The 16,188-nt window shown below is 34.5% G+C and overlaps 2 protein-coding genes across 2 annotated transcripts; both read right to left on the reverse strand.

Moving 5' to 3' along the window:
• Positions 1-612: 612 nt before the first annotated feature.
• On the reverse strand, positions 613-6,034 carry LOC130801664 (casein kinase II subunit beta-1-like). The gene is made up of 5 exons (XM_057665550.1): positions 5,233-6,034; positions 3,055-3,273; positions 1,810-1,919; positions 1,568-1,733; positions 613-1,015 (listed from the first exon to the last, which is right to left on the reverse strand). The coding sequence occupies exons 1-5, from the start codon at positions 5,465-5,467 to the stop codon at positions 885-887; spliced, it is 861 nt and encodes a 286-aa protein (XP_057521533.1). The 5' UTR covers positions 5,468-6,034; the 3' UTR covers positions 613-884.
• A 1,134-nt stretch (positions 6,035-7,168) lies between these two features.
• Positions 7,169-13,559, reverse strand: LOC130801467 (NAD-capped RNA hydrolase DXO1). Its single transcript, XM_057665328.1, has 13 exons — positions 13,035-13,559; positions 11,463-11,692; positions 10,375-10,440; positions 10,195-10,273; positions 9,780-9,859; positions 9,653-9,676; positions 9,252-9,376; positions 8,818-9,034; positions 8,683-8,736; positions 8,518-8,564; positions 7,851-7,935; positions 7,690-7,753; positions 7,169-7,609 (listed from the first exon to the last, which is right to left on the reverse strand). Exons 1-13 carry the CDS (start codon positions 13,462-13,464, stop codon positions 7,503-7,505), a joined length of 1,608 nt encoding a protein of 535 aa, XP_057521311.1. The 5' UTR covers positions 13,465-13,559; the 3' UTR covers positions 7,169-7,502.
• Positions 13,560-16,188: the final 2,629 nt, after the last annotated feature.

Consider the following 16,188-nt stretch of genomic DNA (forward strand, 5'->3'; position numbering starts at 1 on the left):
GGCCCCTTTTCACTTTTTCAAACATAACCTAAATAGAATATTTAAAGGTAAACAACAATTGTTTACATATTTATATTATTCCTATGCATTTTTTTGAATGATAATTATTCTTAAGCATTAGTATTTCAATGACATAATATCATCATTAGCATCGTAAGTATTATAATTTATGAGTATACTATGATACTTGTCTGCGAAAATCGGAATAACGTTCAATAGAGCTTTCCCGAACCAAAAATGGTAACAGAAAATTCAAGCCCATACTAAACACAAAACACCTCCATACTCGTTGCAGAACAGAAGCTTTAAAGCTAGTGAACACAATTTTCTTAAGAATTCAACAAAAATAATTTTTGGCAAGGGTAAGCTTCTCTTCATCAGTGACAAAATATAGTAAATTTCTTTTTTAAAAATAAAGATAAACCAAAGAAAAGTAAATTATACACGAAAAAACTTTTTTTTTTTTTTTTTTTTTTTTTCAGTTTTGTTACAAGGAACCGAGGATTTTCAAACTACTTGCAAAACTAAGGGCAAAAAAAAAAAATACAAGATTAATTTGAACACTTTCAAGTTCCAAATACATAGCTTACAAACACTATAATAAGGTAGATATAATTTTGGATAAGAGTGATAATAACAGGAAGTGCAGCATCTACCAGACTACCACTGCATTTTTCTTCTTCTCCCGTATTAGGGGGTGGGGGGATGGGGGAAGGTAAATTTACGGTAAACATAGCATTTAACCCAGGACAGCAGTTTCCTGGCGGTTGTATAAGCTTTCTGATCTCACTTCTTAAAACTCGACATCCAGCAACATATCCTCCCTAGGATAGGTGGAGGTAATGAACTGCGTATTTGTTCTAACCGACAGGGTTTTTGGACAATCATGGTTTGTGGAGCTTGAAACCAAATACCCTAGGAGTATAGCTCTGACTTGGTTTTTGAGTATTGAGATGAGGGTATGTCATCAAGAATAGGTGAGGAAAGGTCGTTCCAAAATAAGCTCCATCAACATCTACAACTTGTCAAAGAAAATATAGCAATAAATGTGATTGCTATCAAGTAAACACTACAGAAATACACAGCAAAACTAACATCTGGAAAACAATGATGCCTACGATTTAACAATCCGATTCTGCAAATTTAGTCTTAATTTTTTATAATTTTTTCTTATTACCTTCATTTACTAAATCTTTTACCATATTTAAGTTTGTTTGTAGAATCCTACGCTCTTATGATTCGATTTTATGGACTCGATCCTACATTTCTGAACAATTCAAAGTGGAATCTCGATCCTAATAACTTTAGCTGCGAATTGCATTGATGGTCCATATGCAGACAATGATATGAGAAGCAATACTGCTAATCTACATCAGGAAGGATGAAGATTCTTAGTCCTAGTACATGAATATATGGAGAAGAAAAGAATCATGTAGCTCATTATAATCTACAAACCACTGGGCATTTATGATGCACATCAGTAATCAACATGAGTGAAAAGCAGCAAGCAGCTATCAAAAGGAGATAGGCAATAACATTAAAAGAGTTTTCAAATATCGAAGGATACTGCCTTGATACTTCGAGCGAGGATAGAAGATATCTTCGCATTTAGGACAGTAAATTTTTACTGTGCTGGATCTTGCAAGATCAGATTGCCCAACAGGAAGGCAAGGTTGTCCACAGCAGTAAACCCTTGGACATCTTCCAAAGTCATAGTTTTTATATTTCTCGAGCTGTATGCCGACCAGAACACCCAATTAATATTTTGGCATCCTAGGTATAACATAATGTAACTAAGATATTTCTCACCATTGCAGCCATCCCTTTGCTTGTCAATATGTATCGAGCATGGATTAGACCATAAAGCATCTCCGCTGCAGATTCAACTAACTCGTTCTGCTCATCAGTAAACATATCACCTGTAGACAACATACATGCCTTGTAAAAATAGAATAACTGAACAAAGGTAGAAGTAACACACTGGAGCAGCATCAGCAATCTGTTGCAGGCATAACCAAGAAAGAGAAAACGATTACATATGGGGGTTTCAGCAAAGGAGAAGATAATCATGACACTTGTTTCCCTAATTCTAAACATTGTTTATGATTTTTTGACTTCCATTTCCCCTTTTCTCAGTCACCAACTCATTCAAATCCCTATGATCAGAAGTTCTCTACAGTCCAGAAGTCCCACAAAACTCACAATTTTCTCTATAGTACACTATGATCATTAGCCATTATGACCACCACCAACCCCAACCACCGTATGACCCCACAAAAACGGTGCACGACACATCCACTATAGATCCAAAATGCCATCAACCAACCAAGTGTCCTTCACAACTCCGTCATAACCTCATCAACCAACCAAACATTCTCTGGCCACCATCTGTCACTCTGACAAAAAAAGAAAAAAAGCATTCGAGAAGAGTAGGGGACATGCAAAATCCAAAGTCTCCATGATATACAGGACTTTTCAATGGTAAAATAACCAGAGCTTAGATGGTTGATATCAATCACGAAAATTCGCAGCTGTGGAAGGGCAATGAAAGGTACCAATAGAAAAAAAAATAATTGTTGTAGTGGTTAGAGAAATTTGGTGTGTATAAAGTTGGGCCAAAGCTGCTGATAGAGGTTGGTTGGGGACTAGGGAATGAAGGAAACATAAAAAATTTCTAAGGACGGGAAGTCAAGACGAGATACAGAGGAGTGGGTTTAGTTAGCATTATTGATCAAGCATTACCCAAGGAAGACTTCTAATACTTAACTCATATTTACTACAGGCCAATTATAAACCTATACACTGGTAAGCAATGTAGTGAGACAACTAAACAGGGACAAAATTTGCAAAATACGCTTGCTTAAGTATGTATATGATAAAAAGATGCAACATAGACATACATGATACATCAACTGGATGAAAACTGAATACAGAAGTAACACCAAGAATTTAGCCATATAATGCATCAAATAACTTAAATACCCATCTAAACATTTGTATGCATCATAATAAAAAAAAAAATTCAAGGGTGGGGGAGAGGAGCTTAGAACTCACCATGTGAAGACTCCACGTCCAGTATCAAGTCCAGTGCATAGTCATAGTATGGGACTTGACTGCTTAATCCACACAGGTTAAAATCATCTTGAATGTAATCATCATCAACTTCACAAAAAAATTCATTGCCTCGCAAGTTGCAAAACCATGAGATCCAAGAGGTGTCATCACCGTCTGACCCACTAACATCAGACTCTTCACTATCAGTTTCTGATTCGTCTGCAAGTCAAGAGCCATGGCATGAAAACCCAAAAATGAACAAGAGCAATGATAAAAAAAGTGAAAGAAGCAGATAAAGTGATAAAAATTAATGGGACATATCATAGTTGAGTAAGCAGTCTAAACTACGATAAGATATTCAAGGAAAAACAGAACAAGAAGGCAGTTCGCAAAATAGAAGAAAGATGACGAGTAGAGAATTCAACTCAAACTTATCACAATGCGAAGGCCTTCCAATCTTGCATGATAACATATGATGCATAGCACATCATTAATAACTAATATGGACCTAAAATCTAAATCAAAAAGGTCGTTGTTTATATCACTCACAAAGAAAAAGACACATGCACAACACTAATTCCCTCCAAAACACACAATCAAGCTAATATAAGCAACTACAATAGAAATAAGCAAACCACCTGTAAGTATCTATCATAGCTCACCAATAAAGAGTATATGAAAGGTAATTGAGCTGCGTGAATACACAACAATGGGGCTGTTCCTCGACAAAGACTACATCAGTAGTTGGAGATAATTCAGTAGAAAAACTTAACCAACTTCTTTGAGATTCTAACACTTCCCTCCACCTCTAATACCAGCCTCACAAGTTAATTCAAGTATCTAAATTCCACATCCTCATTGCCACTCAAACACTATCCATGGTACCCGAGAATACTGATACAATGCACTTGTTATCTCAAAATATATACAATATGAAGCATGCAGAATCGTCTCAACCTCTAAATCCACACCTATACAATTGACACGACCTCCAAATATTAGAAATGAGAAAAAAAAAAGTCCACAAAAACTATAGCAGTTCAATACAACCAGATCACCAGCTCCAGTTCTGAGCCTGACATTCTTTTTCCAATCATAAAACAAGCAAACTTCATAATTAACATTTAGCAATCATAGCACCTAGCAATCATATACATTGCAGCTAGCAATCATAGCACCACATACATCCTACAGATGGAGCAAAAACAACAAGGCCTAGCCAACTAGGATGTAATGTGTTCAACAATTAACATTTAGCATTTTAAGATTCTCCAGATCAAGGCCTTTTCAGGTTCTTTAAGATCTAAAAAAAGCAATTACTGGCTGATAAAGCGAATAGAATTTTGTGTAACAAACAGCCATTAAAAAGTTAAGTATACAACATTTCAACAACATTCTGTAATAGAGACATCACATTCCATTACCCTAAAGCCATTGAGTAAGTCGGATGACCGCAACTTTTCCCTTATTAATGATAAAATTAACAAAGAGGTTGCTTTCGATTAACCCAGCAAACTGCAAAAAGGTCAAGTGCAACCTCACATAAATAAGAACTGCACATATTTAATAGGCCAATTTGCCAAACATCAACTAAAAAAGGGTAAACAAATGGTCAAGCTCAATTTCATCAATTGCCTTACAGTGTCTAAGTAGCAGTTTGAAGGGAATAGCAAATGATTAACATAATACAGCAACAGTAACACACAAAACTCAGCTCTTCACTCGAATTAAAACCTCAATCAATCTCACACCTGTAGCGATTATTAGTCATTAGCGTCCTACATCGTCACAAACTTGCTTAATAATACTTTCCCCATTCTTTTTTGCTGCATCATTTCTTCCAAAATATAATTTTTTATATATTCTTTCTCGATTGTTGAACATGACAAACAACTTCTATATCTACCATCACGAACCATACACTTCGTAAAATAAACTCTAATCTACCACCTTAAACAATCAAAATGTAGTCATTAAAACCCAACAGTGAACCCAAACCACTACAATTTTAAAAACAAGCAGATCAAACCATTCAAAACCAATTCAATCAACTAACCATATACCACATTATACCAAACAAAAGAGCAAAAACTACACCATTTTCTAAAACTACACACTAGAATATTAAACTCAACAAACAGAAAAGAAAAAAAGTAAGAAATAGTGAAAGGAGCTGACCATCAGAGCATCGATTCTTGGAAAGCGAAACAGAACGAGAATCTCTTTGATCGTAAGGTTGTTTACCACTACTACCACTAATAACCGTCGGTGCCGACAGCCTATCCTTATCTTTACCATTCAGTCCTTTTGAAGTCGATGGCGAAGACCTTTCCAAATGCTTATCCAACGCTTCATTGATTCTCTTCCGATCCACAGCGCCCATATCCGGTTTCAATCCTCGATCTTTGTACATCTTTCACACTTTAATTAATTAATCAAATCACTAATCAACAGTTAATTCATTCCAATTTTATTCATTATATCACAATCGATAACTAACAATAAGTTGCAGTTCAAATTCGCTTAATCCTAAGAAGAATAAAGTTTAAAAAGGAAAGAGAATAATGAAAATCTAAACCCTAAGATTCGAGATTTGAGAAAAATAAGATTAGATTAGATTTGGTGTTTAAATCACATAGATTAGGGAGAGAGATAGAGAGAAAATCGGCGAGAGGAAAAAGGGGGATAGAAAGAGAAAGATTAGGGTTTAGGAGAGAGAAATGAGGAGGGAGAAATAAGCCATTTTCCTCTCTTTTGGTTTCTTTTCGTGAGAGTTTTGTGCCGGAGAAGATATTTTGTTAGGTCTCTCGTTTCGGTGTTACGAACTGTTTGTTTTTGGCCAATGGCCAATTTGCACATTCTATTTGCATCGAGTATGGTCCTCACATATATACTTTTTTCGGTCACTACTGTCTCAGATGAGTCTATGTATAATAAAAACTGAATTTCCAAGAAGTGTTTTTTTAAAAAATAAATAAATGTAATTTCTTTTTAAAAATAGTTTTGACTTACCCGATTAAAGTCATTTCACGGTGAGACGACCTCAATTAAAAATTAGTGGTTTTTTTTAATTACACACATGAGCTTGAATCAAGCTGACACATGAGCGTTGAGGACTATGTTTCAGCTCAGCATAACTGACACGACCTTAAAATAGATGCAGTGAAAACGAGCATGCCACAATCACCATTTTGTAGGATTGACAGGATCTTATTCCGTCAAATTTGCCATTTATGTTGAGAAAAAGTGAAAAAATAGAAATTTGTATTATATCATGGCATGACTGACACGATCCACATGCTTGTGCTGTGTCATAGACTATTATTTGAGAATAGACAACACGTTACCATACATAACCCGCTCCAGCACATCCTATAACGGCTTAACCTCAGACGAATTTCATGTTTAATTGCACCTAACTACAATCGCACATAATTATGATATAGGCAACAACGGAGAATGTTTCAATATTGCTTTTGCTTGTAAAGTGACTAGGAGAGACTTGCACCTAACTACAATTACACATAAATTAAGATATCCTTATTTTATTGAACTTTTGTCACTCAAGTGAACTTATTTGAAATTGAAGACTTAATTTATACTGTGTTTTCTAAAAGTCACATTATTTTTTTTATTTGAACTTGTCTTTTCCTCTAAAAATTTCTAGTATTCCTTAAACAAGTCGTGTTTATTTTATAATTCATGTTTTTCAGATACAATAATATTTTAAATGGAAAATAATTGTCACATGTTAAAAGAGAATGATAATGTTTTGATGAGATTGATCAATTAGAGGTTGGATTTTAGTTATTGCATTTAGCATATTGAACGCACCACCAAAACATGTAGGCATGTGAGAATGAACATTTGCGAATTTGAAAGAAACAAAGATTGAGAATTGACAAAATTCCTTGGCCATTTGGTAAAAATTATCGTTGGGTAGGAGGGAAAAAGATTGAAAATGGATAGAATCTTATTATTTAGCTGAATTTGCAAATTACGTTTCATTATTAAAAATCAGCTAAAAACAATCTCTTTATTATCACAGAATTCCTTATAAGAGTTAATTTGTCTGTATATGACCTTCCAGTTACCGTTTAGGCGGACACACAGGTAAAAAGCCTCTGGTGGCATTGGCGGTAATAAAATATCATTACGATGATCATAACAATGAATGTAATATTTTGGTGATTACATAGATGAAGTTCTCCAAAATGCTCAACTCACTTTACATTAGCCTAAGGAAAGGCTGATGAACTGGTAAGCCAAAATTGTCATCAGCTTAACTACAGCTGACATAAACTGCATTTTAGGACGGCGAAAATTACACATCTATGAGAATAAACTTATCTGGATGGGGAGGGACATCTAACTTCTGCTAAATGTCGAGATCTAAATAACATCGATAATAACAGTATATATATCATACATATTAGCCTTCGGAGATGTCATCCCAATTGCTCAAGATGGTAGGTAATCACATCCGGACACGAGTTTGCCTGTAGAAGCTCCAGACGGTTGAAGGGCGGAGCAAACTGCAATAAATAGTCTTCACCTGAAATGGTCGAGAAAGACGAAAATAAATGTTCAAGTCATAACTTATGTTGAATTCACAGGCATGTACGGAAAACTTACCCTCTTTAACAGTTCCGTAAAGCCAGCATAATACTTCATCGGCAAATGCTAGGCAAACTCCCCCCTGATATGCAAAGCAAGAATATAACATGATGTAGACCGGTAATTTTTTCGGTGAGTGAAGAGTTTCGAAGGGAATGTTGTGCCTAGATTAGAGTTACCTGCCAATAATTCTTCATCTTTACTCTTTGATTAATCTCTTTAGTCCTCATTCTTTCGGTGCGTACAAGACGTCCCGAGTCATCCCTGCACATTAATGCTCGTTAAGTCAAGTGCGGAATCCAACTTATACTGACTATTATAATCGGATCGCATACAAAGCTAAACTTTTGTTGGTTCGTACCAAAAACTTTTCGGGATTAGTAAAATGATTTAAGAGTATGTAATATTTGGACTTTTCCCTACAACGAGATGCATGTTGTCCTAATTTATACAAGTAAACTGAGGTTAAAGTTAAATTTTGTCGGTCCAAATTGGTAAATCGGGTGATTAAGAAGACAGTCATGGTCTGTAAAACGGGCAATTTGCGGACGCGGCACCTCATGGTGTTACAACTCATTTTGTAGACATGGTAATGTGAATTAAAGCTTATACATAGACCATTTTGACGGAGTAATGCAAGTTTTCTAGAACATATATTTGAATTGAAGCTTATAATAGACCTTTTTAGAACTTAATACAGGTTACATAATGGGGTTTTGCGGAATAGTAAATGCAAAATCCGTTATCACGCGACCATTATTTAGCAGAACGACCTCATTTTTATTCCAAGAACGGGACAAGCAAATGATTCAACAAATAAAGTAGATGGTTGCAAATGAATTTTACCTAAAACCAACAACGATATAGGGAACGCCTGCTAAAAACGATTGAATCTGCAATCAAAAATCAAAATGTATAACTCTCTACAATTGAGATTTGAAGGAGATAAACTACCAAAAATCAAGGGGGAAGAAATTCGAAACAAAGACCAAGATAAACGGTTACGCGTACCCAAAATTTGAGTAGTTTTTCTCTCTCGTATCTTTCCTCGGTGTGATAATCCAACTGTCGAACAATAGTTGCGCAACGTAAGCCCACATCAAATCTTCATTCCCCTACATTTATGAAGATATAAAAAACACTAACCTCTCGGGATGTCTTCAATTCCACATAAAACCTCCTCCCATCATCGGTGGAATCACAACAATCCATTTCAGCACCCATTAATATCCGATGAGCGCCAAGTTTTGTTTTGATCACAGCACAATACTCGACGTTGGCATCAATATCATGTATACCCTCTCCGTCATCCCTCCTTGGATCTTCAGTTGCTAGGGTCTCAAAGCAATATCCCCAATAGCACCTAATTTAACATGAACTGAAGTATTACAAAAGATTCGAGAAAAAACAGGGGGAAGATGTATGTGAAGCAAAAAACAAAAAACATTTCCCCTCCATTTCAGCTACTTGGCAACTTGTCTATTTATTTCAGCTCCTTTTCATAGTTACATCCCTGAATATGGGTAGATATACGGATACAAATACTTAATTTGTAATAAAAAAAAAACATTTTAGAGTACCTTCTGCGATCCAATTCTGTTTGCGGTCTTTCGGGTAGTTTGTGAACATCAAGATAGACCACTCCATTTCTTTTGTGCACTCCCATTTCCCAGGGCTCATTCCTAATATAAGCTGTGGCCAGAATCTGCACAAATGTGGAACAAGACAAAAATTAAGCTTCAAATTGAAGCCAAAAATTAAAAAAATTTTGAATAGTTAAACCGGATAGATTGTAGAATGTCTATATAATATGCAAAAAATCTGCAGAGCGCCACATACTCCACATCATTAGCATAGAAAACTTTCACAAAGCCTTGTCCATTACCATCAGTCACATGGAAGATAAGATAGTGTAATTTCTTCTATTGCTAATAACACACGTTTTGTAAATAAATGAAAACAAGGGAGAAATAACATTTACCTTATTTAGGTTGTTGCGAAAAGTCTACACAAGACAAAAAAATTAATGAAAATGAAATCAGATAAACAGATACTTCACGGGAAAGATGTCAACCACAGAAGCCTCGAGAAATGACAAGTGTGCTTACCACAAAATGCATATTTTGAAGAGAAATTCTTTTATGTCTTATGCAATTAAGTAAATCACCAAAACCCTGGGAGCCCAAATCTATTATAAAAACCACCAAAATCAGCATAAACCAGTTATTGAGACACAATACCAGTGTAATATGGTTTGTCAGTTAATTCATTTTTTGGATTCGCGATTTGCTCAAAATGACCCTTAAGCCCAAAACCGACCATAATTCGCTTTTTTTGATTCGCGATTGGTAAGAAGAATAGTGAATCATGTGACAGTGCACAGTACACCAATGGCCAAAATGCAAAAGCATCTCCCTCGTTATATCATTGCAGATATTATCAGCATATATCACCCTCGATTGATCTCGTCCTCCCCTTTATAAATTACTATATTAACACTAGCATCGTTAGTGACTTCCCTACCTTTTTTTGGAGTGAAAGTATCAAAGCCTTCATTCAGATCTGCTCCCACATCTTCACTGATTAGTCGCTTAAAAAGCCTCTAATTAAATACATGCAAAAGATGGCAGACATTCATTAATTACATTTCATAAAAGGCACACATATTGGAAAATGATTACATAATTCATCTGGATGGCTTACCAAGCTGCGATCATCGAAGAAGACATCACCATCTTCAGCACGACTATAGCAGGCAAGTTCGCAAGGCTATTTAATGAAATGGCCATGAAGCTGTATTAGCAAACAGTAATTAAAGGAAAATTATAAATTACATAACGATCCTAACAAACCATAAGGTATATTAAGCCTAGGGCATGCTTGGAATGAGGGTAAAGCAACGAGGTAATAAAGTCAAACTAAGGAGATCAATGTGAGTTCAGTTACTAAGAAGGTGAAATAGGGTTAAACGAAGACATGTAGTAACGGTATGAAGAAAAGTTAGATATGGGGCTATTATTACTCCTATTATCATTGTGTAAAAATGTGATAACGGGTGATCTTGGTAACAGAACAGTTATGCGGTTATTATAGCGCCTAAATATCGATCAAAACCATAAGATATTCGTTGATGCAGCCCAAACGCGATTTTTTACGCCTTTACAACGCGAGAAATATTGGTTTGTTTATTTTGAAAACCTTAACAAGTTAACAGCGCGTCCGATGCAATGCGATGCAGCCTTGTTTTTACTCTGTGCCTATTGTGAAGGTAATAGACTATCCACCAAGAGTATGAGATATGTAATACACTAATAATTCACTATCCCTTCATTTTTTCATATCGCCACCATCCTATTCTATTTACAAAAACCTCAATATATTTATATTCTTTGAAAATACATTACCTTCCCCATTTTTGGATTATTTGACTTTTACCCGCAATGGATTACTTCCAATCCAAGCATGCCCTTAATAATATAATTTAATCCAAACAGTTGTGAATAAGAAAAGAATTAGAAGTCTAAAAATCCAAAAAACTACACAACACACTAGGAATCCATATATACATTAGTTTTCAGATAATCACATGATAAGCAATACAAAACACAACACATATATCAAGTCATGAAGTCAAGCTGAACACTAATGACTAATAATCTGGCTATGGTGTAACGATAAAAACATATCTGCCAAACCAAAGACCCCAAAACTACCAAAAACTCCTCATACTTATAAATTGATGCATATGTTTTATCGAAAGTAGTTACACATGGATCAAAAAAAGTATTTACCTCTTGGAACTGTATAGGTTTTCTAGAAAGTGTTTCCTCGCTCTTTGAAAACTTGAGCTCCGAAACAAAGCGTTCATCTCGTATAACAGGAAATCTGTTGCCAAAGCCATAATTTTGTCTTGGAGGGTATCCAGGCCGAGGTAGTATACCTCTATCGTTTTGCCATCGTCCACGGCCACGACCACCTCCACCTCTATCTTGGTGATTGTTAGTGCGGATTGGAGGCAATACTGCAGGATAAAAGTCCAACAGAAGGACAAGCAGAAAAGAAAGGAAGAATTGGAAAAGATAATCAGCAAATTCCTCAAATCAAGTAGTTACAGGTTGTTTTACTAAAGCTGCACAACATCTTCAAAAATACATCGACAAGGCATAGCATGTCAACAGAAACGCTTACAGATTCATCATCAGATCAGTGATAACTCGACATGTTAAACAAAATAGCCTAGTCACCAGATTGCCTAAAATATTAGCATGACTCAGCACCTCATACTTAAAAGCAACATTTTGGTTTGCAACCTACTGACATCACCTCATACAGTCATACTTACATCAATACAGCAACAGACATCCCCTCCTAAATCCTCATAAAGATGAACAATCACAAGCATGTAACACTCAAAAGTCAAAAACAACATTAAAGGTTAGCATCAATCTCCCAACAAATATATCAATTCAGTGACATAAAAAATGTTAAATCTAATAAATGATAATGCAGAGAGAATAATGGCCATCATATTAACAGGAATGAATAACATTTCAGTTTACAAAGCCCATTAGCAGGCAATAGCATCTAACACACAAACCACATTCAGTCTTTAGAAGACTAGCAATGGTGAATCACAAAATCTTCAATAGCGAACACCAAAGAACAAGTACTTCAGTACTAGAAGCATCATAGCAGTGTAACAATATCCCAATTTCCTAAAACAAACCCCTATACAAAAATGGCTCACTAAACTACAAACAGTAAGTATCAAAATCCAAAATTATATATAAACAATAGCATTCCCACCAAAAACCCAATAATAACCTAGAAACTAACACACCCACCAAAAACCCAAAATTAAATTAGAAAGTAGAAACAAAAGCACTCTGACCAAAAACCCAAAATTAAGTTAGACACAATAGCACTCCCACCAAAACCCAAAATTTCTTCAAAATTAATTCAGAAACACCTAAAAGAGAAATACCCAAAAAAGAAAGCTCACCACACTCAAATGGGCAAGCATCAAAACCTAAATTGAAACTAAAAACATTAGCACTCACTGACAAAGAAACCAAATTTTTTTAAGATCATAATATAAGTACCCAAAATAGAAATGTATACATGATCTATACTATAAACACCAAGCATCAAAACCTAAAAATTGAAGGAAAATTTACTAACAAAAAACAAATTCCGAAATTGCAACCACAACCACACAAAATAGAGAAACCCACATAAAAAAATCTCACCAAAATCAATGGGCATTCATCAAAACCTATAATTAAAACAAAATCATCATTACCCAGCAATAAAAAAACCCAACTTTCATCAAAATAAATGACCAAAAGAATAGAAACCATTACCAGGAACAGGGTGAGGGCTTATAGCAGAAGTTTTGCAATACTCTTCATTATCAGGTCCAAATAGATCATCATCATTATCATCATCTTCTTCTTCATCATCAGGTTCATCCCCAAATATATCCCTAGCAATATTTCTACTATTAGACACTACTTCTTCACCACCATTTTCCTTTTCTTCATCGCTGCTACTCCCACTACTACCGCTACCACTCGATGAAGATCTCGATCTTGATGATGAAGAAGATGATGAATTGGACGGTGACGATGAACGAGATGAGTCTGAGGATGATGAAGGACGATTACCACCACCACCAACTCTTTGTTGGGCATCATCATCATCATCATCATCTTGTTGATGATGTTCATTATCATGGGAGTATTCATCTTCTTCATCTTCACCGAATAATTCTAAGTCTATTGGATGCTCCATGGAATTTTGAAGATGGGGTTTAAGTCTTTTGGGTCTATTCTTTTCTAAATAGTGGAACTCAAATCTGGGTTTTGTGTTTTGTATTTTATAATTAGGCGATATAGAGTCGTTTGATACGTCTGTCGCCATCAAACCCTAATTATAGCTTTTGTGAGTGTAAATATTTAATTAGATTTTTTATTTATAAATATATGCTCCTAATATCATATATTCAATGATAATGTTTATATAGCACAATTTATTGTTTAAATGAGTTAATATATTATTTAGATCGAAGTAGATTAAATTATCATAGAGAAGTAAAATATCTTTAATGAAACTTGATTTAATTGTAAGAATGGATTGACTGTTAACATGATCTAACCTAAAAACAAGTTAGACTCTAATATATTAAGAATCAAAGTGATTTAATAACCACTAATAATTTTCAAAACCACATCAACATGATAAATGCCACATCAAAAACTAACTTAGAATCTTAAAAAAGCTTATAACCAAAATTCTTAAAGAAAGTACTCACAATAATTTTAAAAGACAATTCAACAAATTAAAAGACACATTATTCCTTCAGTATTAGAACCTATAGCGGCTGAAGGAAATATTCTTACACCAAATTAAAAAAAAGCATTATAAAGTTATAAATAAAGATACTCCATTGTATTTGTGCATAAATAGCTAAGCTCTAGTGCACTTATTACATAATCATCAAATAGTCTTTAGCCTTAGTAATCACCAACAATCCAATCATCACATGGATCAAGCTCATGTGCCTCAATGTTGAATTTCTTCCCTGAATTCTTGAGCTCCCTTAGATGAAGGTTATAGGACACAAAGCTATACTCCTTCAACCATTCATATGATGGATGAGTTTCTTTAACTGAAAGTGCCTTCTCTGCCACTTCTCTTTTTAGTTCATAAGATGAAGCACCATTGCATGAAAGCCCTAACACTTTTAGTGCCAGTCTTTGTAGTTCTGGATAATGATTCCCAAATCGTCTCCACCACTTATCTACATCAATATAATGTGAGAAAAAAAAAAATAAAAATAAATCATCACAAACATGCCTTGTTGAGTATTTGATTTTTTCATCAGCACGTTGGTTAGTTTTCGGCTTTCGACGTGTTAGTTGGTTAAACAAACATAATTTGTTTGGTAAGGGACTCCCAAGAATAAAAAGGCTATTGTGGTCAAGTTTTTTTTATTGGATTTTGACTTGTTGACAATTTTTTTTTCTAATAAACAGTTAATAACTAATAGATAATAGCTAATATCTATATTAATTGTCAGCTTATGGAGTTAGCTTTGCAGCTAACAGAAATAATTAATATTACTATTTCATCAATCAAACAAGCCATCAAAAATAACTGATAAACAATAAGCAATGGGCAATCCTCTACGCCCAATGTAAGACAATTTAGGTAGTATTTATGTATTGTCCGTCATGATTAGTGTGTGAAGAGTGTCATATAGCTCTAAAAATATATGATTCCTCTTTTGGTACATGCATGAATGGTGGAAAAGTAGCTAAATTTGTATGCAACATAGGACTTGAAGGTGGTTTTATGTAAAAGTATGCATTTGGGAGATAGTATCTTTATTAAAGATATCTATTTGAAAAATAATTATAAGCAGGAATTATTTATTAGAGTTATTGGAAGGTTTGACCAGGTTGACGTATTGTTTGATTTTTTTTTAAGTTAATTATTTAAGTTAACTGTTATATATAGATGTTTGGTAAAACTTAACTATATAATATTGTCTATTTACCAGTGCAAAAATAAGTTAAAAAGTCAAAAACCAATAAAAAAAACTAATCATAGTAAAATTTTGTTTTGCCTTAAAAATTAGCGAACTTCCATTCATCTTACGGTTATTGAGTCTTTTGACATATTAAAAAGTCAAAAAAATACTCATTTTCCAAACATAACCCTTTGACTCAGTGGACTTATATATTCTTCTAAGTATCATTGGTAACTAGCTAGCATTAAAATTAATTAACAAGGTCAAATCATTCCCAGAGAACAAAATTTTTTATGATGACTCACTTTATCTTTTTGAATTTATCTCATTGATTTGTCTCATTTGACCAAAAAAAACTTAAAAAAATAATTACAAAAATTCAAAAGAACATAGCAGTACAGATGAAAGTTTTCATACCTGGTGAAAAATTGTTAATTTCTTCTTTCCCTTTCTCAAAATCACCTTTGCTATCCTGATATAACCTCAACTGTTGAAAGATCAAGTTCTTTGTTTGTTGATCACCACCAAATTTGCCCACCACAGCCCATATTCCACTAGCCACTTCATGATCATCAACCAAATCTTTTGTATCAAAAAGTTTAGGGTTAAAAAAGTATCCTGCAGCATGAAGAGGGGAATGCAAAACATGGTTCCATATTTCATCAATAATACTCCAAAATTCTCCTTTAACTTCCTCTACATCAATCTCATCTGATATAGTTTCCTTCAATTGATCCATAGTTTCATATAAAATCCCCATATGTGGCTTATCTTTGTCATTATTTCCATCGTTCATCAACCTCAAAACATTCACAATTGGGATACTTCCCTTCACAACAAGGGCAACTTTGTTCCAAAACGACTTATTCATCACCAATTGTGCTACATTCTTTCCACTCGAGGATGATCCTAACCTCGATCTCTTCCATTTTCGAGAAGAAAATATTGTTCGGAGATTCATTTTCTTTATCAATATATTCTCG

This window comes from Amaranthus tricolor, chromosome 15, assembly GCF_026212465.1.
Source record: "Amaranthus tricolor cultivar Red isolate AtriRed21 chromosome 15, ASM2621246v1, whole genome shotgun sequence".
Lineage (NCBI taxonomy): Eukaryota > Viridiplantae > Streptophyta > Magnoliopsida > Caryophyllales > Amaranthaceae > Amaranthus > Amaranthus tricolor.